General features: G+C 33.3%; 1 protein-coding gene across 1 annotated transcript; it reads left to right on the top strand.

The window, feature by feature from the left end:
* The first annotated feature begins 207 nt into the window (after positions 1 to 207).
* Positions 208 to 21,913, top strand: LOC128177045 (5'-3' exoribonuclease 2-like). Its single transcript, XM_052843560.1, has 33 exons — positions 208 to 365; positions 1,652 to 1,779; positions 1,980 to 2,091; positions 2,242 to 2,303; positions 2,509 to 2,620; positions 3,103 to 3,265; positions 3,638 to 3,688; positions 3,850 to 3,867; positions 4,024 to 4,113; positions 4,430 to 4,479; positions 4,736 to 4,861; positions 5,662 to 5,741; positions 6,001 to 6,058; positions 6,199 to 6,256; positions 6,549 to 6,598; positions 6,721 to 6,768; positions 7,070 to 7,246; positions 7,542 to 7,636; positions 9,204 to 9,288; positions 9,421 to 9,471; positions 9,588 to 9,695; positions 9,903 to 9,992; positions 10,125 to 10,197; positions 10,295 to 10,378; positions 10,697 to 10,797; positions 10,974 to 11,053; positions 11,358 to 11,414; positions 11,558 to 11,626; positions 12,718 to 12,852; positions 13,304 to 13,383; positions 19,162 to 19,222; positions 20,933 to 21,233; positions 21,633 to 21,913. The coding sequence occupies exons 1-33, from the start codon at positions 291 to 293 to the stop codon at positions 21,657 to 21,659; spliced, it is 2,955 nt and encodes a 984-aa protein (XP_052699520.1). The 5' UTR covers positions 208 to 290; the 3' UTR covers positions 21,660 to 21,913.
* The last annotated feature ends 1,597 nt before the right edge of the window (positions 21,914 to 23,510 follow it).

Here is a 23,510-nt window from a genome sequence, read left to right as displayed (position 1 = left end):
TAATATTGTTGGTAATATAATGATTTTATAAAATTCGGAGATTTAGTTTATATACTTTACTTCCGTCTTGAGGAATTTCAATCAAAAATATATCTTAATTTTTTTGTAGAGATGTTATTTTGTACGGTGTAAGGGCCATTTTCTCAGAATAGGTTTTTTCTTTTATGTGTTGAAATAAATCAACTAATGAAATGATACCTCATAACTAACAAAGGAAGTTGATAGACAAATTCGGACTACGGAGAAAGCAAGGAAAACAAGATAACGCGTCTTTACATTGCAAGCCTACAATGGGAGTACCGGCATTTTTTCGCTGGTTAAGTCGAAAAAATCCATCCATTCTTGTGCACTGCATCGAAGAAAAGGTAATTATAATTGAAATGCAAGCCATGTAAACCAATGAAGTTAAGGAAAAATATACGCGATTCATCATACATATATATTGTCAAATTAGTGTATTCTTTGTATTTTTTTAAAGGTGGTTTATGATAATTGATCTTTGGTGTTTTGTGATAATAGAGTTTTTGTATACTATGGTTATGATGCTAACATAAGGCGATGGTAAATTGATGAGTAAATTATGGAAAATGTGATAATCTAAGTGTATAGGTTAAGCACACCATGTAAACAATTGATTAAAATGAGCTGAGGCCTGAGGGATCATTTAACATAAATAAGCAATTCATTATATGGAACTATGAAATCTGATCCACCTACTAATTTAAATGCTGATATATATCAAGTGATAGGCTTTACTAGGGATGGGCGATCCACCGATGCACTGGTGCATCACGGTATTTATTCTGACGATATTTGGATCAATACATTTACCATTAATACAATGATACCTTATTGAACTTTTTTTTATTTTCCAAAAATATCCAAGCTTCATATATTGGCTATTTTTAGTCCGCGCGCCTAATATGAAAGTACAAAGATGGTGGAAAACCTCGTAAAGTTGTCAAGACTGTTAGGCAGCTAAATATGGAGCGTGGAAAACTTTTGGATTACTTTTTTATGAAAAAGTAGTGTAAACGAGACTAAAGTAATCTGTAAATTGTGCAACGCTCATTATAAATATAACAAAATAACTTTAGACATGCGGTAATACATCGGCAGATTGAATAAATTTTAAACCCTTATTCATGTTTTCATTAAGTTGCAATGTATCGTGATATGTTTTGTATCGCATCTCATGTATCGTGATATGTACTGAATCGGCCAAGTACAGTATCGTCCCAGCCCTAGGCTTTACCTGTAACATTGTATTTCTTGGCATTGTTTATGTTTTTCTACCAAGCAAAAAACCCAACAAATTACTTATAGTAGAAAATTAATGACTTGTCAAACTCTCTCAGTAGAGCTAACATTTCGATAATTAATTATTGATAAGACAGAGTTACATAGTGAGATTGTAATACTACTAAATATAGTGATTTGCTGTATTTTGCAGTGACATTATGGTAAACATTTACTCACTTACTTATAATCTCTCACCTCTGTATTTTTACCAGAAACATCATCTTATCAATTAAAATAGAATGGTTTAACTTTGTTATGAAATCTGAAGATTAATGATTGTTTCAATGTTTTTGATATCTACCCGGTAACTGTTTGTGATGTCAAAATTAAATTCTTGGTTTTCTTTCAGCCCCGAGAAGTCAATGGTGTAAAGATCCCTGTAGACACAAGCCAACCTAATCCTAATGACTATGAGTTTGATAACCTCTATCTGGACATGAATGGGATTATCCACCCCTGTTGTCATCCAGAGGACAAGTATGTTTGGACATCATTTAAAATCATTTGTTAAAACAATGAAAATCCAATCCATCCATGATTGATATTGGGCTGTAGTTTTGAAACCAAATATATTGTACATGGGACTCATTGTCATGCTTTGATATATATAGATTATTCTCCCCAAAGCAATATTTCTGTTTAGAAAAATCCTTATGTTTTTCTTTTTTTTTTCTTAGACCTGCTCCAAAGAATGAAGATGAGATGATGATTCTAATCTTTGAGTACATAGACAGAATTTTCTCAATAGTGCGACCCAGAAAATTACTTTACATGGCAATTGATGGTGTGGTATGTAAAATGAAAATATTTTGGGAAAAGATTGCACCCTGAGAGATATAAGAATTATGCAATATTTGCCTGTTAAAATGTCAAATTAGGTAATTCCTGAAATAGACTGTAGTCTTAATATTTCTGATTTTTTTTTTCTCATTTCCTCAGGCACCTAGAGCCAAAATGAATCAACAGAGATCTAGAAGATTTAGAGCATCCAAAGAAACTAAGTATGCTTGTGACTTTTATTTTCCTACACATACAGAAGATATTTCAAAAGGAAATTAAATGTTGATAATTGTGTTACTCTATCATTGAGTTCCAATTTTGTGATAAAAAAATATCATGAAATTATTTACAAAAAGCTATAACAGGATTGCATTTTGATAATTTGAAACATATGGTTATGTGAAAAGTAGATACTTTTCCATTTAGAGAGAAAATTGAAGAGATGTCTCGTCTAAGGGATGAACTGACTACGAAGGGTTTTAATCTCCCACCAGAAAAGGAAAAGGGAGAGCACTTTGACAGTAACTGTATCACCCCGGTATGAAATTATTATTTATCTTAACAAAGACTTACCAAAATGTAAATATCAATCAGTGTAATTTATCATTATAAGGACTTTTGATATATCACATTGTTAAACGCAAAGATAATAGAGAATGTCTTTCTTTTGGACCAAATCAGTTTCATAACAGAATATAACAGAAAGAAAGGCTTGCTTTCATTTATACCTTGATCAAGGTTAAATGGGGTAGTTCAGTGTTAAGACTTGAAAGAATAAAATCAGATGATCTTGTACATCCTATTAATAAAGAGGCATAAAGATTGAGTTGAATTGAACTTATGACTTTAGAAACATCACTTGCTTAATTCTCAATGGCACTCTTTGGAGTACACAAGTTTATTGTGAATTTTAAGTGCTATTCCTTTTACTTAATTTAGAAAACCTGATATTAATTTTTGCTGCAGTTAAGGTCCAAATTCTTACTTGACTTCTTACACATATCTTTTTGGTTCTGTCAGGGTACCCCTTTCATGTTCCGACTGGCAGACTGTCTGCGGTACTATATACACGAAAGACTGAACAATGACCCTGGCTGGCAGAACATCAAGATCATTCTGTCTGATGCCAATGTTCCTGGGGAAGGCGAACACAAAATCATGGACTACATCAGGAAGCAAAGAGGTTTGTTCTCATTTTCTATATAATACTTAATCACTTGATTCCTGACATATGGAACTTTGTAACGTACTTTCAACTAATTCTGTTGTGAGATATTCCAGTAAATGTTGCAAAAATACATTCATTGGCTGGACAGTTACTTTAAAATCAATTTTAATTGGTTTTGAAGTGCAACATTGACATGTACATATGAAGATGTAACGGTATATTTAAAACTTACGTCTATGCAGAATGCATGTAAAATTTATTCTGCCACAAAATGAGATTTAGTATGATTCATTGATAACAACTTTTAAAACGTCAAAATGAATTCCAGATAAGTGATTGTTGGTCATTGATGTTTCACAGATGTAACACCATTTTTGTTTATTGCAGCCCAGCCAGACCATGACCCAAACACAAAGCACTGTCTCTGTGGAGCAGATGGTGAGTTATCCCCCTTATTTACATGTTTGTTTTTCTTTTTCAATTTTAATTTTTAAACAATTTAAATGATTTTATACCCCAAAGATTATTTCATAATCAATTTCACAATCAATGATGCCATTATTTATATTGAACTTACATTTGTCCTTTGTTTATTTCAGCGGATCTGCTCATGCTGGGTAAGATGGGTTTTTTTTTTTTTTTTTTTTTTTGCTTAATCACAATTCACATGCAAATACATGTAATTGATTGATGTTCCAAGAAGTTTTTCAAATTCAATCTTAAGAATATACAATGTACAATTCATTAATATACCGCAATGCTTGTACTTGTAGGACTAGCTACACATGAGCCACATTTCACCATCATCAGAGAGGAATTCAAACCGAACCAGCCAAGGCCATGTGACCTGTGTGGTCAGTTAGGTGAGAGATGACTGATATCACATGTACTATATTAAACAATTTCTGATCAGAACTTAATATCATACTTATATCATCCACTTGTTTAAAAGTAGCTGTCTAGTCATTTTAAACAGCACTATTAAGAAGACTGTTAAAATTTCAAGATACTTAACCACATGAGATTTTAGTTTATATAAGCATTAGGATAAATACTATTTTGATTTTAATATCATATAAAAAAAATGTATGCAACATTATTTTGTATGAAAGGTATAATGTACATGTTAAAGCACTTTTGCTGACCAGATTTGAAGTCGATGTATTTTGCTGTTTGAAGGTCATGAGATGAAAGAGTGCATGGGTCTACCCAAGGAGATGTGTGGAGAGGTATGTAGGCTTACGACAAGGAGGTCTCTTGTCTGCTTAGTTCTTAATGCTTTTATATAAACTTAATTCATTTAAGATCAAAGATGCACCATTCAAGGCTTTCATCTCTAACTAATGTTTTAGTTCTTAAAATCTGATTGAGAACTTAAACTAGAAAGGTAAAATTATTTAGCTATTAATTAGAAATTAAAGAAAAGGTTTTTCAGAGGCTTCACAGCAAAAATAATTAATTTTGCAATTTTTCGTTGTTTTTCAGAATGATGAATTACCCAAAGTAATGGGAGCAGAGCAGGAGTTTATATTTATCAGGTTAAATATTTTGCGAGAATATTTAGAAAGAGAGCTTTTAATGGACAACCTACCTTTCAAATATGACTTTGAGGTAAATCATTTCACTTTTACCTACAGTGACAATAGTTCATTACAATGTACAGTGTACAATATGTAAACTGCCGGACTTTTTAACATTTTTCTGGTTTTAAAGAATACAAGACATGCCAAAAGGATTAATTTCTGTCCAAAATGTTTTATTATTTCTGTTAAGTGAGAGCAAAAGGTGGTAAAGAATATATGCTACTTCCTACTTACATATTTAACATAATGATTTAAAAAAATGCTGGGAATTGCTTAAACATTGTTAATTCAACAGATTTACAATTTTTCTTAAACCAATAGACACATTCTCACAAGCGTACATTGCAATGACATCACAATATCTTGCTACCAAAGATATAGCCAACAACTTCTAATATCAATATAATTTCAAAAGTAAATTAAGCTTTCATTGTACATTCAGTCTCAGTCAAGTCTCAGATTTTTGGTAGATTTGATTTAAAAGGAATCTAAAAGTTAGGTATACAAGCAATGATATACATGTAATGGATAAATATTTAGATGACATGTGCTTGCATATACATGTATGTTTATATTTTGAAACTTTTAAGTGAAAAACTTAACGGTAATTCTTTTTCTATTTTGTTAATATAGCCTTATTTGATTGGCCACCATTTTTTTTTTGTATTGACTTTATAGTTATAATGCTCCACAAGACTGTACACACACCATTTTTCTGATGATTGTTTCTTGATAGTCTCCTATTTTCCATACCATTCTGTTTGATTTCCCATTGTCTCCAGTTTCTGTACACTTTGATGTTACCATGCTTCCTTTGTATTTCTACAGAGAGCCATAGATGACTGGGTCTTCATGTGTTTCTTTGTGGGAAATGATTTCCTGCCACATCTGCCTTCTCTGGAGATCAGGTAAAATGTGCTCCATTTTAAATACAAAATTTTTTTGTAATGTGATAAAATTTAGAGAAGAACTCAAAACCTCTAAGTTTGAGAAAAAAATTAGAAAACTTTTCATTGTCTAAAGCTCTAAAGGTATGAAAACAAAAATATTTTGATTTTCTAAAGTTTCATTTTCTAAATTGTAAACAAATCCATGCTTTGACGTGTATCAACATATCTGTATGTTTACTTAATTTCCATTTCAAAGTAAACGTTACTCTTCTTCCAGGGAGGGTGCAATTGACAGACTGGTCAAATTGTACAAAAGCTGTGTAAGAAGAACTGGGGTAAGTCGGAATTAAAACTTTAACATTGAATTAATTTTTTAATTATTTAAATAATTTTCCACATACAAAAAAAACCCCCAAACCATATCAGCAAATATCATTTTAAAAACCAGACATTTTAGCTTCGGTCTTACTTTCAGGGATATCTCACAAACAGCGGTGTGGTGAATCTGGAGCGAGTACAAGTTGTCATGTCAGGTAAAAACTTTAATCTTCGTAATTGTTCGTAGTGTTAAACAGTCCTAGCAATTATTTTAGAAAAATAGTTTAGAGTATGAATTCAAATTGCAAATGTATTATAGTTTTATACAATAATGGCTTGAGTGCATTTGAAAGAAAATCACACCTACAATTGCAAAGCTGCACAAGATTTTTAAAATTTAAGTTTACATAAAATCTACATTTTACATACCTACATCAACATTTTTAAAAATATTTAATGTAGGTGAATCGGCATATGAAATTATTACCAGGTATTTATTTTATTCAGATCTTGGGGAAGTGGAAGATGAAATTTTCAAGCGGAGAAGAGATACTGAGGTACTTTCTGATTAATAAATGTATCCTTAAAAACATTTATGCATATATATGCAGATTTTTTTAATTGAAAAAAATATGATAAAATTAAATGTATATAAATGAGAAGTTGTAATCCTTTACAGCTGGAATTTAGAAGACGAAACAAACAGAGGAAGGAAAGAGAAAAAAGGGTACAATTTGCTACAAAAAAAATCTTTCAATTATTTTTATTAATAATTGTAGATAAATAATTCCTTCAATGAATAACCTAACAGTGTTTACAGTTTTTAATGCATAAAATTTTTGTTAGCATGCAAATTGTGTAAAGTTTGATTTTCTGTTATAAATTACAATTATATCAAGTGCAACCTTTTGCCATATAAATGAATAAAATTTGTAAACTTTTTTGTGAGTGCAGTATTGAGTTTTCACAGGGCTCCTGTAGTGATAATCTGTAAGAACAGTAAACTTATTTGTGAATGCTGTTTTCAGTTTTCACAGGGTCCCCGCTGGACCCCAGGTGGACAGTTTGCCCCTCAGCCTGTGGGTCACTCTCATAGTGGCCCCTCTGCAGTCAGTAACCCCCGACAGGAGGCGGCCAGAGGACGGATGGACACTATGAGGGATTCAGCTAATAAAAATGCTGCAGCTGAACTTAAAGCTATGATGGTCAGTACATTTATGCAATGTACATGTACATAGAGATATCCTTTGATGTAGCATTTGATGTACATGTAGCTTAGTCATATACAGTATTATGTTAACAATGTGTATTTCATTATTTTATCGTTGTGTGTTAGACAATCTCAAAATCTGACCAAAAGTACTATACCTATTTTCTTTTTAATGGAAATGTAATGATAAAATTTAATACTGATTTATTCTTATGGTGTATTTACATTACATTGTATAGATATATATATATCATCACATGTACATGTAAGCTTCTGCTTGTTTAATTCAGACAAAAGATGATCAGCGAGGTGAGAAAAGAAAAGCAGAGGACCAGTCTAAGCCAAATGATGAGGAGGAGGATGAGGAACCAGCTGATGAAGTCAGGTGATCACAAACTGACCAATGACAGCTTTCTAGCTCTATCTTAATCAGATCATTACTAGCTTTTTTAGCTCACCTGAGCTGAAAGCTCAGGTGAGCTATTCTGATCACATTTTGTCCGTCTTCTGTCGGTAAACTTTTTACATTTTTTACTTCTTCTCTAAAACCACCTGGCCAATTTCAACCAAATTTGGCACAAAGCATCCTTATGGGAAGGCGAATATAAATTGCTGAAATGAAATACCGATCTTGATTCAAAGCGGAGAAAACCTCGAAACTGTAGAAAAAGGGGGTTGCATTTTTAAAAATCTTCTTCTCAAGAACTACTGAGTCAAATTCAACGTAATTTAGCATAAATCATCCTAATGGGAAGGAAGATATAAATTGCAAAAATTAAGGGCTAATTTTGTTTCAAATATGAGTAATTTATGAAAATAAAAATAAGACAGAGAGAATGGGGATCAATCAGTTTAACTTCGGGCTTGATATTTCATATATTGAAAACCAGTTTAGAGGACCAGTCTATGTTAGAAGCAGCCATCTTGAAGTTGAATGGAGATGAATTTAATATGGTTGTTATGCAACAGTTTATGTGCAAAGGGAATATTTGAAACATCCAAAATATATTTGTGCTGTTTATGTGAAGTAAATTGAGGTTAAATATTTAAATGTGTTGACATTTTCATTTGTGACGGTGGTTTTAGCTTGTTTTGATTTTCGTTTAGCATGTTTAGTTTAACTTGAGAGGAACCATCGTCTTTATTTTAGAATTTAAAATTTTTACGGGTAGACCGGTAAATCAGACAGCTGATTCTTTAAATGTACCTGCGCAAAATCTGATGCACTAACAGCATACCGATATTATAGATTACTATTCATTACGTTGGTACATGTAATTTGGTACGATCTCTACGTAATGGTTGATTAATGCAACATGTTTTATTAAGATGCTCAGCAATTTCAATCTAAATGGACTCGGAAGATTATTCTCGCTGCTAGAAATATATAATCTAAACAGACTCGTGTGATTATTCTCTCTGCTAGAAATATATAAGTATTTATATGATGAAAAATAAATGAGTTTTTTCTTTGTTTTAGTGCATTTTTCTCTTGTTTTAATTGTTTACAAATTTTTATTCACCCGGTACTAACCTGAGAGTCAAGCTTCGAGTTATAAACAAGAAACAGAGCTTTGCGCACAATGCTACTGTATGTTTGTACACAAAGCTGAGGTCATGCTTTAGTTTGTTTATATTTTAAATGAAGCTATGCTGAATAGGAAATAAGTTTAAAAATCTTAAGTTGAATGTAATAAACTCATGTGAACAAAAACATGACTCAAACCAAGCTATGTATCTTGCTTATAATTCTACGATTGACGCTGAATTTTTTGTTGATCAATAAAATTGTCTTGCTAAAAGGATGATACATGCTGTAACTACTTTCTGGTGCCCCTTCTTCAACGATGAATTGCATAAAATCTACACAAATTTTTGACAGTTTTTCAAACATAAGTAAATGAAAACTGTCAATTTTAATTAATGAATTACTGTGTGTGTTACACTGACAGGTTGTGGGAGGATGGATGGAAGGACAGGTACTATAGCTCTAAGTTCGGGGTTGACGGCTCAGACCAGGAGTTCAGACGGACAGTGGTAAGTCTTCTCTGCTTGCTTGTTTTAGCCTGAAACAACTGTCTTAAATATTATACACTTCTGTGGTTCTTATTATTGTAGCTTTCTGTTCTAAATAAAGTTACTTATGACATGACTGTTGATTTTCTGTAGGCCAATCACTATGTCCGGGGCCTGTGCTGGGTACTTAGGTACTACTACCAGGTAAAGTACTTTTCTTCATCAGACACATACATGTATCACTCCCAAATTAATAGTCCTAGCATGGACAGTTTCCATGACACATCAGACCTGTACACTGTTGTGGTTTGTGCTTGTAGGGCTGCGCCTCCTGGAAGTGGTACTTCCCTTACCATTACGCTCCGTTCGCCTCAGACTTTGTCAACATAGGGCAGCTATCCAACTCTTTTGAGAAGCAAACCGTCCCTGTAAGTGATACAAATAAAGCATGCATCTACATGTCTCAAGTGACCATGTGTAATTATATAATTATATTTCCTTTACATTAGATAATACAAGCAAAGTTTTTAATTGCACACATGTGCATATATTGGTAGTTTTTATGGTTGATGATCTGATAAGGAAAAAAAATACATGTGACTTTATTTTTAAAAATTCCAAATTTCTTTGTCCAGTTTCGGCCATTAGAGCAGTTGATGGGCGTGTTCCCAGCAGCCAGTAAGAAACATCTACCAGTCACATGGCAGAGACTTATGTGTGATCCAGTAAGTTTGATAGCAATGAAAATTAATCTTCTTTTTCATTTTCATTCTTTTTCCTTTCTAAATAAAATTATATTTGAACCTATGTACCATATATAAAATTTTTGATAAATTGGTATGCATATTTCATTTCAGGAATCTCCCATCATTGATTTTTATCCTATTGATTTTAAAATTGATCTCAATGGCAAAAAGTATGCTTGGCAAGGTAAGCAGTATCGCCTTCTTTATCTTGTTTTTCTCTGAAACGTGACGACAGTTCTACTCTTTGAGATTGCACCTGACTGTCACATGATCTATTGTAGGTGTGGCATTGCTGCCGTTTGTGGATGAGAAAAGGTTATTATCCGCCCTTGAGAAGGTTTATCCTGACCTCACAGATGAAGAACGTGAGTACAAAAAAAAACCTCAGATCGGTTATCTGGGGAAACAATAAACTAAATATCGTGTTACTGATTAATCTGATTGTTCAATTGTTTGTGTTCTGATTCCAAAGAAAGCACATTTAATTTGATTTATTTTCTGCATTTCTTCAACAAAAATTCAAATTGCATGTATATAATAAATCCATGTTTTGCAATGAAATTTTAATTTTGCAATTTATTTTACGGTATATGTTATCTTTTGAAATCATTTGCCAATTACATGTACATAAACCATGTCAGTAGGCTCCTCTGTTACATGTAATTGTGTGTTGATTTAAACAGGTGAGAGGAATACCTGGGGCAGTGACCGACTGTTTGTGGGCATAAGACATCCCTCCTATTCGTTTTTTGAGGGCTTATATGAAGGAGAATTAACCAAGGAGGTATGTGATTCAAGTTTTAAATTAATTTATGTTGTACAAAATTTTAGAAGACTCAATTTTAATCACAACTTACTTTATTGTACTTCATCCTTACATGTACTGAGCATACATGTACATGTATTTACTTTGTAGGATACATAGGTTGTGTATGTTCTTATATGTGTAATTTCTTTCAGGGTGTAAAAGTAGACCCCAAGAATGCTGAAGGCATGGGGGGACTTGTGTGGGCGGATCAAAGAGCGACATTAACAGGGGGGTGAGTCCTGGTTTATATCAACTCTGTCCCTCGTTTACATGCGTTGCACAGTTACATAAGAGTGATGAGATCACACGTACTACATGTAGTATAAGACCAGTGTGTGTTTGTATGCTCCTGATGACAATCTTTACGATGGTTTGTTTCCAGTACATGAACTTTATAATAAAAATTGTACATAAGGTATGTGTACTGGTACATTTACCAGTTAATATTATAATGACTGTTAGATTTTGGCATTGCAAACATAAATCCAGTTTATGAACAGCTTACATACCTCAGTGCATAATTCTATAAATTTCAGGACGGTGGAGTCCCCTCTTAAAGAACTTCAACCCATCACAGACAACAGAGCACTAAGGTATGTGTAGGTCACAATGTTGGGCTTTTCAATCAGTTTTAAGTCAGGATTAACTGAAGTTCTATACTGTAATGATTGAAAATATTGAACAAGAAATTGAATGAGTAATAAAAATTACATTGGTTGTTGTTTTTTCTGTGCAGTGTTCACTTTAAAGACCCAGTGTATGATGAGGATTACTTGTTTGAGTCTGTGGTTCTCGAAGGAGCAGTGTAAGTATGATATATTGTATTCTTTACCGTAGTTTTTATACTATATCAATGTGTATGTAAGAGCATGACTTCTATCATAATATACCAACACATGTAATATTTATATTACACGCCTGTTAAAAGAAAATATCTCAATATATTTTGTAAATGTACATTAAACATTATTATTTAATGTTAAAAGTAAAGAGCTTTATTTTTTGTAATTGGTATTTGCTGAGTGATATCATTGTTAAACATTACGATAGCATTGTATAACATTAAAATAACATTATATAACATTACGAAGGTTTGGAGAGGAGCAAATAACATGTTCCAAAGCTCCTAAACTGTCTCTCCTCCCAATTTATCAGTTTTTATGGCCGTAAGTTCACCTACCATATAAATATTTGTTACTATATATCCGCACATGTAAGACATACATGGCTTCATACAGTTAGCAATTGTCACCAAAAGCAAGGTGAATTGCAGGCAGCAATGTTTTCTTTAAAACTGTCTGTATTGAAGCTGAACAAAGTAGTTCAGTATGATGTGTCAATATCGTGTCCTTGTTGTGTTTTTATTTTTATTATTGTTCAATGTAATACGTTTCTTTGTTACTAACATTTTATTTTATCTGAATGTTGCATTGAAGTTTTTATATTATAACTTCATAAGACTTTTCTGTTTATCTACAATATCAATACATCTTTAAAGTTTTTTTTTCTCCTAAAAAAAAAAGAGGAACCTCTTTTGATTGTGTCATTTTCTAATGTGTTAATTTATATTATCAGATAAACTTGAAAATGGGAAATTAAGTAAATTTCTTGTATTTGTACTCTACATTTTGAACAATAAGTAAATTTAAAAAGCAATACATGTACTAGTATAGCGTGCATTAAGTATTCTGTGTCAAAAGAAACATACTGTATTGTATTTTAAGTATATCTTAAGTGAACTATAATGTATTAAGTTTAATTGTTGAAGATCTATATAGTATGTACACTTCCATGATATTTTATTAAATCATCTTCAGACAAACAGTTTAGTATTTGAAGTTTTTTCATTATCAACATGCAAAATATTCCCCCAGTAATAATGATGTACTTGTTTAGGATGCCAGACCGAGTCCTAAAGCCGGAGGACTTTAATCAAAGGAATTCAGGTCAAGGGTGGCGACCTCAGATTGGGATGTCACGGAATAGTATGTACCGAGGAAAAGACATGGGCCCAGCCAATCGAATGATCAGGTAGGCACCATAAACTTATTTAAAAAAGAGGCAATGGAATCAAGATGGAAATATTTTCATCCAAATTTGAAAGAATATTATCTATCGCTATTGAATGTAAAAGGGGTTTTAAAAAGTGAAGATATGAAAGTTTAATGTGACCTTGACCTTTATCATTAAATGTTTCAAAGACTTGTCAACAACCAGACGTCCAAGTTGACCTTAACATTGATAATGGGGCTAAAGCTTAAGGTACTGTCATAAACCAAGATTTTATCTCTGACTCTGAGTGAAGATCAGTTTGAAATTATGGATAGCTGAAGTGTTGTTGATCTGTTTGAGATGACTTAGACTGTATGTTGTAAGGTGTTAATAGATATACATCACAATTTTTAGGGTTCTTTCAAAGTTTACCATGAGTTTGTCTTCCTGTGTTAGACCATAAACTTTTATATATGTATCTTGTTTTCAGACATGGGGTTCCTAATCAATTCGGAGCTCGAATTCCCCCTCCCAGGAACATGGGCCACCAAGGAGGAGGCTACCAGCAAAGTGAGTTCTAGTTTATCTTAACTTTAAATACTGTAGATTCTTTATTAAATGTGAGGAATTAATATCCATGTAAAATTGTGAGCAGTGAGTGATTTTATATTCTAGCTATTTGATGCAAACAGTTGGAATGTGGAATTAGTACTGGCGTAAAATCAGGAATCTACAGTATGATGAGATTATAGATAATCAAAGTACTGACAGGAGTTGATTTTATTGATTATCATTTATTTTAAAATCAACTTATCTTGCATGGCAATTAGTTTCTAGTGTGTATTGAATTACGCGCTTTTTTATTATATAAAATTTTAGACTTTTCCATCAAGAATTTTGAGAAACCCCATATGAATCATGTTGTGTAATATTTAAAGATAGATTTCAAACTATGTATTAGTAATCGAAACAATTCTAAAAATCGCATGGATCCAAGCACTATTGATATCGAACTCTAGTCTTGTTCAACCAGACGCTCGGCTGTTTCTGTTAATCTCCAACAAGCAAAAGAGTCTCTGCTTGTTGGAGATTTAGGGAGACAGCCGAACGTCTGGTTGAACGAGACTTTATTTAACTCTGGCGTAGTAACACAGAAGACTACAAAAATATTTAAATTGTTCGTATTATATAAAATCTGACTATTTTCAAAGTGTTTATAGATAAGTTTTCTTGAAAAACAATGCTTCAGCATACATTACATTGAACTTTTCTATTATTTTCAAGAACTAAGTCTTGTCAGCGGTGATGATTTGTGCTTAGGTCCAAACACTGTTTCACTTCGGTTTGCCAGAGTAACTGCATAGGGGAGTTGATTATAATCAACTCCAAAAAATCTTTTTAAATTCCAAGTGGAAACTTGTCAATGCATGGAACCAATTTGTAATGTACTTAAATCCCTGGTTATCTCTCTTTGCAAGAACCTTATGAAATTACCGGTACATTCCGAGGGATTAGTTAAAAAGAGTTGTCTCTCCTTAGCCATTTCCTCTCCCAAGTCATAGCCATGGAATAACTGCAAGGTGTTTGGTAAGGTCTGCTTAGTGTGAATTGCATAGTCAGGATACAGTATCTATGTTTGTTGAAAAATCAGATTTACCACTGTGGGCTTTCAAGACACAATTCAAACTGATTGCTATGATGTGTACATTGCCTAATTTTGAAACAACTCTTGCCGTTACATCTGATAAAGTACAGGCTAATGTGGTCAGAAAAGTACCAGTAGTTCAATGCAATGTATCATTAATGTACAAATAACTTAATATCAAAATTATCAAAAATAATTAATCATTTTGTATTTTATAAGATATTACTTTCCCCAGATTTAGAACAGCTAATATTTTGTTCATTTTGGCTGAAATGCTCTATGTCACCCTGACTATTGGTGTGTTGTTGGGTTGATGTGTGTACGAGGGTTGTCCAAAAAGTTCGTGGACACATGTTATTTTATTCCAAATAATGGCGCCATTATCACAAAAGCATTATAAAATTTCAATATAGAGTATAATAATGTATATGCATAAAAATCAGAGCAATGTACATTTTTGTATTGGAGTTATCATTATATAAACATTGCCTATATAGGCCGCACGGCCCAGTCTGACGTTGATTTATAACGACGTTTCTATGACGTCGTAGTCCTGGGTTTACCTGCAGAGAGTAATATGCCCCATTCACCGTTTGGTCAGAGGGTACAATCGCATACTCCATCAAAATATCGCCTGTGCCAATTGTGGATAAGTAAACTAGAACTATTTCGATAATTTTCCTGTTTCCTTAATCGTTTGTTTTGTTTCTATCTGTGTTTTACCTCAGTTAATACAATTTTATGATGGCGCTCTGTTCCGTGCCGTCAGATGACGTCACGTTTTCAGATGTTTTTAAAGACATGTTCTTGCTGTAATATCGTTTAAAAGTCCTCTGCTAGTTTGAAAATAGCTACATATGACGTATGAATATGATGTACACCATGCAGACTACAGCATAGTAGAAGATTATGAGGTTTTAAAATGTTTTATAAAAATTGTAAATATTAATTTCTAATAAACTTAATTACAAAGTTTGGACAATTTTTACGCTGAGCCGTGCGTACTTTCTGCGACCATTTGATACATTAAATTTTAGTTTATTTCTATTGAAAACATTAAAAACCATTTTAGTTTGATTTGAAATTTTATGACAAATATTTTGATATACAATATGTATTTATAAACCCATTTAAAATGACAAAAACGCGATTGTCCACGAACTTTTTGGACAACCCTCGTTAGATGTTGTATAACAATATAGAGCAATATAGTTTATAAACAAATTCAATTTGAAAAACTTTTCTTTCTGTCTGTTTGTTTTCCTTTTCTTTTTGTCTAATTTTTCTTACCTCATGTGTCACAGTTTATTTTAAATGGTGGGGGATTCTTAAACTGGAATGGTTTGAATTGATTGAGCCAGTGCTGTTAGAGAGTTTTTATTTTATAAATATAGGAGCATCATTAAACTAATGAATAAAACAAGACGAACAAATCCTCTCAGATTCTTTGCTATTACTTTAAGTTGACTTTGAATTCACTGACTATGCAAGTTCTTAAAACAGGTAGCATTAACAGAAGATAAACCAATTCTTTGTACATGTACTATGTATGAAAAGTTTGGAGACGCTTACCTGAATTCATCAAGTTTTTCCGCTTTATCTTTATCAAAATGACTTTTCGACGTAAAACAAGAAATCAAGTAATACTGTTTATTTTCTGATAAAAAGCTGCATATTTGAAGTGGATCCTGCAGATGAAAACTTCCTCCTTTCTGCAGATATTTTTACTAATTTGTGTGTCTTTAGTCGATGGGACGAGGAAAGTTTAATGCTCAAGTAGCTGTGGAGTACTAGAAATCTGATTTAATCTGATAACTCTACAGAGAATCTATAAATTGTAGGAAAACTTTCAGCAAATCTGTTTTTAGGATTTCTTGATTTTTGTTGTGTTTAGATTGTACGTTCTGATGTAAAACTCTGATAATAGTTTTTTTTCCCATCTGTGTGTATCTTACAACATGACCAATGAAAACAACAGCGGCAGATAGTAGATAGCTACCTTTGTGTTGAACTAATGGGATGTTAGCCCCAGGATTGCACAATTTATCTTCTTGTTTGGCAAACAATATTCATAAAAAAGACACTATCTGATGGGGGACACCTCTTGTTATCTTTGTTTGGAAGACGGGGTGCCAAGTTAACGAACTTTCTGACCTATAATTGTACGTTTGATTACAAAAAGGCTTATTTTTCCCTAATTATAGATATGTTAAGGAAGATTCTTCCCCATAATTGAGTCTTAAGGAAATTCAATTTTTTTTTCATATTTTTGAACACACTGAATTTTTTAATTTTTTTTTTGGGGGGGGGGGGGTTATTACATGTATATAGAATTCTACTGTTTTAATTTTGAGTAATTCACGAATCCCTAAAAAATAACGGATATTGATATCCACTGTTATTTCATCACATTATTTTTAACAAGTTAAAAGAAAGGTTTTGATTTTAATCTTTTGGAATAATGATACAGAAAGAAGAAATAGTTCCAGTAGTATGGGCTCTGTGTGATAATTAGATTGACCTTTAGCAACTACTGGGCAATGTCAGTCATCAGAACAAACTGTGAATGTTAACCTGGTAACTACAGCACTGACCAATACAGGCCTTTGACACTGGAGTCTAAAAGTCGTCTTCACTTAAGCAGATTGCACAGTGTACATTTCTTATTAACACAGAGACTGGGGGATTACAGGAAGTGCTGGTGTGATGATAATTGTTGACCCCTGCGACCTTTACAGAGCCAGATCTTCTCACAGAGTCATTGCCTCGTTGTCATTTATTGTGGCAGTTTGTCACATCCACATGCAGATTTATTCATCCTCGAAATTCTCTCGGCCATTCTTGAGCCTTTCTTGTCCTCAGATGTTATCATCTTGCTGTGGAAAGCGGCTCAGAAGCCCTTACAATCAATTGTCGGCTCTTTAAGGAATTATTCCATCTCACTAAATTGGATTTTTCTTCAATTTGTCTACAACACAAACTCGTCATTTTCGATTACATGATATCTCAAATCTTTAATGGTTTCTTCATTCTGTCAAATTTATTGCTGAGTTAATAAAAAAGCCTGAGTTTGTCGATCTTAACAGCAGCGTTCTTCACGATAATGATGGTTTGATTCAATAATTCAGACTCCAGGAATTTTGCTTTTGGTTACCAGACAGGAATGGACCGTAATGAATTCTAATGAAGCTGTCACCCTTTTCATTCATGACAATGTGAATAATACCAAACCAAAGTATTTGGAGGAGTGAACAAAATTTACAAAAAAATATTTGCATTAAAAATGAGAATCTGTTAATTTTCTTAATGATGAAAATATTTTTTGGAAGACTTTGTTCAGAAATGTTTTCCTTGAATTGTTCAAAATGGTTTTTACTATCCTTATTATAGCTTTGTGTTTCTCTGTAGACTTTGATGCTCAGAAAATTAAGTCTTGCAATATTTCTTTGCTCTTTGAATCTGAACATGCATGTAAATCATTTGGTTTTGTAACCCATCAAAAGTCATTAATATAACCTACATGTATATGCATTTTAATCAGATTGATATCTGTTACCTTGTTGGATACATATTTACAATTCTGTCATCAATGTGTTTTAACTATTGAAATTGAATATTGTATCATAAAAATTCAGTATCTACAGTTAAGAAGAGCAGGAAATTCAAAATACATATTTATCTTATGTTTTAATAGTATTAAAGTAAGCCTTTACTCAATTTAGTACATGTATCTCTTTACTTGAATTAGAAGAAAATAAATTGAGAACTTGAATATTTATAGAGGAATTTTAAATTATATATTCTGAACCAATAAACATAGAATGAAAGAAGTATCTGAATGAATTAAATACAATGTACACTTCCACTCCTACGTTGATTTCTACATTGTGAAATCTTTTACACAGCAATCACTGTAACAGCAGTTAATTATATGTTGATACCAGCAAATTACAGTCTCAATTTAAATCGAACATCCCAGATATTTAGTCAATCAGACTCAAAGCATCTGCTGTCGTTAGACTACTCCCGCCCAAATCAAACACGACAAGATTTTCTCATTCATTTCTTTTCTACAGAATTTAATTTGAATCCTGCAGTTTTTCTTGTTGATGCTAAATTTACAAAATTATTTTTGCATGGTTTGCTCAAATCTGTTAAAAGCACCTGATAATGCAGAAGGGTAAAAAAACACCACTGGTTTCGCGGTGGTTCTCCATGCAGACTTGGTTTTAATGAGGTGATGGGGGCAGTGTCACTCTCGTTTGCCCGGGGCAAAGAGTTAGGCCCATTCAAGTATAATCTGATATTTCATGAATGAGTTGTTAAACTAGATGAGAATAAACTTTTTCTAGCCCAGTAGATATCCTTTTTTCCTGTATTTAATGGAGGATTTTTTCATTCTATCTCCAGGTGAAAGGTTGACATCACAATTCATTAGCCAATGCCTTTGGGAAGGGAGATAATTTTGCATCATTCGTCTCCCTTAATTCCTTAATTTTACTAATTAATGTCATGTGTGGTTTTAGAACAGACATAAAGAATATTTTTTATCCCCCCCCCCAAAAAAAAAATTAAAAATGTCTCGCTATTTTGCTATCTTTGAAATTTTTGTATGTTTCTGATAGTGAACGCTATTAACTTGCATTAGTTTAACTTTATTTGCATGTGGGTTTTTTTTTTTAAATTGATTTTTTTTCTTTTAGGAGATAGAGATGGTAGAGGAGGATATGGTAACCATGGCAACAACTCTGGATATGGTAACAGGTAAGAACATTTTTCATAGAAATTATTTTTATATATTCTATTTAATCCTTGATCTTTTCTTTTTTTAATTGCATAAATTAATGAGTCATCTAATGATTGTTTGTCTTTTGATATCAAATAAATTTGTGATTGAAATTTACCCAACTTTTACTGAACTTAGTTACATGTATATGGTTTGGGTTTTTTTGATTTTGTCATGCAATGGATTGTATACATTCATTTTCTAGCAACCAGCATTTAAAGTTGTTATGATAATTTTTACATTACAATTAGTTTTGTATTATGCAAATGGGTTATTTGTTCAGCACTTGCTGCAAACCAATTTGTTTTCACATTGAAAGTGGTAAAACTGTAATTTTGTTAGATATGATTTATATTTATCTTCTGAGTTATCAGTTTGATTTAAATTTAGACATTAACAGTTTAAATGAGATCAAAAACATTCCTCCTGATTAAAATTTATTTACATTTCTGCTTCTTCAGGGCAAGAAAAACCTCAGACTATTTTTGTGTAGGTGCTTGTCATATCTGTCATTAGAAAGGCAAAAATGGGAGGGTCCCAGGATAAAGACATCATCTGTGTCAATATTGAGTCTTTAATTGGCATTCATCAAAAGCTAAAACTTCTAAGATGAAGTTTAAAAAAGGCAAAGGGGTGTTTGGTGAAAGAAGCTCAAAAATTTAAATTCTTGAGACTACCAGCCAGTACACAAACAATTCTTAACTATTTAATTGCTAGTTCATTAATCCACAAATTTGCTACATTCTAAGGATTTAAATACCTATATTGAATTATTTATTTGCAGTATTTCATAAAAATGTATGTATAATTATTTTCACAATTTTAGGGGTTACAAAAAAAATCAATTGCAAGATATGTCCAACAAATAGATTAGATGTCGATTATTCACAAAGTAAATAATAAAAAAATCTTACTACTGTAATCGCGATTAACACAAAATAAATGAAAGCTTGTAAATGATCTCATTAGAGTTTTGTGTTGATTTTCACGGAAATTAGAACCTCAGATTTATACAGCAGCGCTAAAGAACATGTAGCAATTAAATATGAAGAGGGGTACTTGAGCTGGGTCGGGATCGACGCAGGCATTGGTTAGAAACACCTGTGCTGGACTCATACACGACTCCCCACCGCTCGCAAAAGAAGCACACAAATACACCACAATTAGCAAAGTTCTTCAAATCTGAAAGAGATATCATAGGCGATTGTGCCCAGATTTGTGAAAATTGTCGGCTCTTTCCACAGCAAGACTCACACATGCTGACTGTTGACAATGACACACATTTTTTTTTCTGTTCTGCGAACAAAGTTGAGAAGCACTGAACAGAATCATTGTATGCCTTTTGATGGAGAGAACTATTAAAAGCAGATTGATTAATTAGTATTTACTTACTTTTTTTTACGGGTTTGGTCATAATATGGAAGAATACCGGGTAATATGAGATGAGATTGTTTGGGTCCTGTTACTTGTGAACATCATGAAAATTTTCTTCCACACTTCTTATTAATGTTGCGTATTCAATTTTAAGAAATAGGGAAAGTAACAGAGAAGATTAAAAGCAATTTATGAAATAGGATTTGGGTTTTTTTTTGCAGAAAAAGGGTACATTTATTGAAGTAAAAATATTTTTAAAGGAATTCTTGTTGATATCTAAATGGCTTGTAAAAAAAATCCTGGGTTTTTTGCAGAGACCGACAGGATTGGAAGAGTGGTGGAGGAAGAGGAGGAGGGTACCAGCAAGGAGGTGGAAGAGGAGGGTACCAGCAAAGTGGAGGAGGGTACCAGCAAAGTGGAAGAGGATACCAGCAAAGTGGAGGAGGGTACCAGCAAGGAGGTGGAAGAGGAGGGTACCAGCAATACAGTCAGAGTAACCAAGGCTACCAGCAACAGCAGCAGAGAGGCTATAATAGAGGTGGTTACCAAGGCAACAGCTACAACACCAGAGGAAATTCTGGATACAACAATCGAGGAGGGGGGTACAACAGAGGGGTGAGTTCTGAAAAGGGATTGTTTTTGGGCAAATTCTGTTAAAGTGTCAGATCCATGGACTATTTATTTGAAATAGAGTGTACTGGGAAATCTTTAATATTTGTGATGGGTCAATATTTAAGGATTTCGTTTATAACCCTCATTCACAAAACATCTCCAGTGATGTATAAATTTTTAAATTTATTTTATTATTAAAAAAGAATCCACAAAAAATGTCACAACAATCTATATACCGGTATTTAAAGATTCACTGTACAAGGAAAAAATTCGTAAATTTTTTTAAGTACATACTGTATAGCCCTATTTTTTTTTTTTTTTTTAGCAGAAACTCATTCATTTCATTGATTACAAGACACAGAATTTTGCTATGATGAATGCCATGTTTGTGTGTTTTTCTAGGGCTACCAGCAGCGGTCTTTCGAGTGATTTGAGGACATGGCTGTGATTTCAGTGATTTCACCTGCTGCTGCTGTGGCAGGGTCGGGTGTGAACAGCTTGGACTTGAGAGTCCGTTATCTCAGCAACATTTTACAATCCGTCAGTCAGCATTTTATTTGTGTGAAGGAGGAAGTCAGAACATCAGAACAAGTTTTTTAACCATAAGATAAATTATTCATAGACTATACCTGTTACAATTTATGTAATTTTCCGGAGAATAAAAAAAGATTTTATGTAATGATGATGCTGTGTTGAACATATGTTTTAAGGTTTGTAAATTAGAAATGGAATGCATGCAAAATATTGTACCCATTATGGCAAAATTGCGTAAAGTTATTGAAAAGGATAATGAACTTAATATGGTGGCATTCCGTTTAAAGCGGATGACATTCATTGATGACGTCATTTAACAGCAGCTCACTGATAATACTATCTCCTCAAACAGTAAAAAATAACGATGTAGCGCAAATCACGGATAAGCATGTCAAGTGCACATCTAGTACACAGCAAGAATAGTCAAGGCTGGCTTTTTTTTTGATAACCATAACTTTATCATGGGTATATTAAGGTTCCCCACTTCATAATGTCAAGTCGGCAGTCATATTTTGTAAACTTGGAAATTTCGGGATTTAAGCGTCGAGCTCTGTTTTGACAGCATGTAGGGATGTTTGTGGCATTTTAAACATCCAAGCCTTACCATCCTGACACAATCTGTCATAGCAAGAAACGATTGATTTGGCACGATGAATGAAAAGCAAAACACGCACTTGTCGGGGGCTTATAAGCTACACCCCAACTTCCATTTAATCGGCACGAACGACGTGAAAACAAATAATACAGACTAAGACCTGGGGTCCGCGCAGCCCGCCGACCGCCCCTCCCCACAAACACGAACCCCATATCGGACACTCTTCAAACCTTGGCCCACAACAGCCCGATGCTCCGCGTAACATTTCTACGTCGCATGAGTAGGACCCAATTTGATACTTCGTGTACAACGGCTTGCGTTCACTGAAAAATTAAGTAATGGTGCAGGGAACCAATATATAAAGACTTTTCAGATTGAAGATTTCAGATCCACCCACCCCCCACCCCCTTTTTAAAGGAAAATAAAGTAACGTAAAGAGCTGTCTGTTGTTTTATCAGTATCGGAACAAATTTTCAGTTTTTCTCGAAATTCTATAAAATTTTGTAAAGATTCGTTAAAGTGTTGAGTCTCAATCATTTTCATGGGTGCAAAGATATTGACATGGGTACTCTAACTTACAATGGGTCATCTGAGAGCCGAACTACGATCTCTCCAGAGCTCGGAGAGAGGGTAAAAAGAGGCCCTTCTGTAAGAGGAGAAGATCGTAAGTGTCAAACACTGGAGTAAGTACCGAGACACACGTGAAAACGGTTCTCCATTGATACTGGGGTGCTAAGTACGGCGAAGATGAAGTTGAAAACTATCGTCCCTGCCCTTGATGGCCACTAAACACGGTGTCACAAGGGTGCTCTTGGGCTCTTGAAAATATCAAAACTTATCGTCAGCGACACGCCGGAAAAAATGTGCCATGTATGTTTTTCCACTAAGTGTGTTTGATTCTAAAACACGGTCATTAATTCTTTGGACATTTCTACCCGGAAATAAGATGTAGATTTTCAAGCCAAAAAATGGTGTAATGTTTCTTGAGATACGGTCCGTATTTGTATCTTAAACAGATGCAGAAAATTATGACAGATATTAGCATCTATGATGTTTATTCCCATCATAAAGTAATTTAAGATGAATATTTAAACAGGGAATATACCCCCTTGATTCCAGGGCCAGGGGAATAAAATAGCGGGGGTTATCAA

Source organism: Crassostrea angulata, chromosome 3 (assembly GCF_025612915.1).
Source record: "Crassostrea angulata isolate pt1a10 chromosome 3, ASM2561291v2, whole genome shotgun sequence".
Taxonomy (NCBI): domain Eukaryota; kingdom Metazoa; phylum Mollusca; class Bivalvia; order Ostreida; family Ostreidae; genus Magallana; species Magallana angulata.
Note: the sequence above shows the minus strand (reverse complement) of the source record. Positions and strands in the feature narration are given on the sequence as shown.

Coding starts and splice junctions, on each gene's coding strand:
- LOC128177045 (XM_052843560.1), top strand. CDS start 291: ATGGGAGTACCGGCATTTTTTCGCTGGTTAAGTCGAAAAAATCCATCC. Junction 3,266..3,637: donor CTACATCAGGAAGCAAAGAG/GTTTGTTCTCAT, acceptor TGTTTATTGCAG/CCCAGCCAGACCATGACCCA. Junction 6,257..6,548: donor AGTACAAGTTGTCATGTCAG/GTAAAAACTTTA, acceptor TATTTTATTCAG/ATCTTGGGGAAGTGGAAGAT.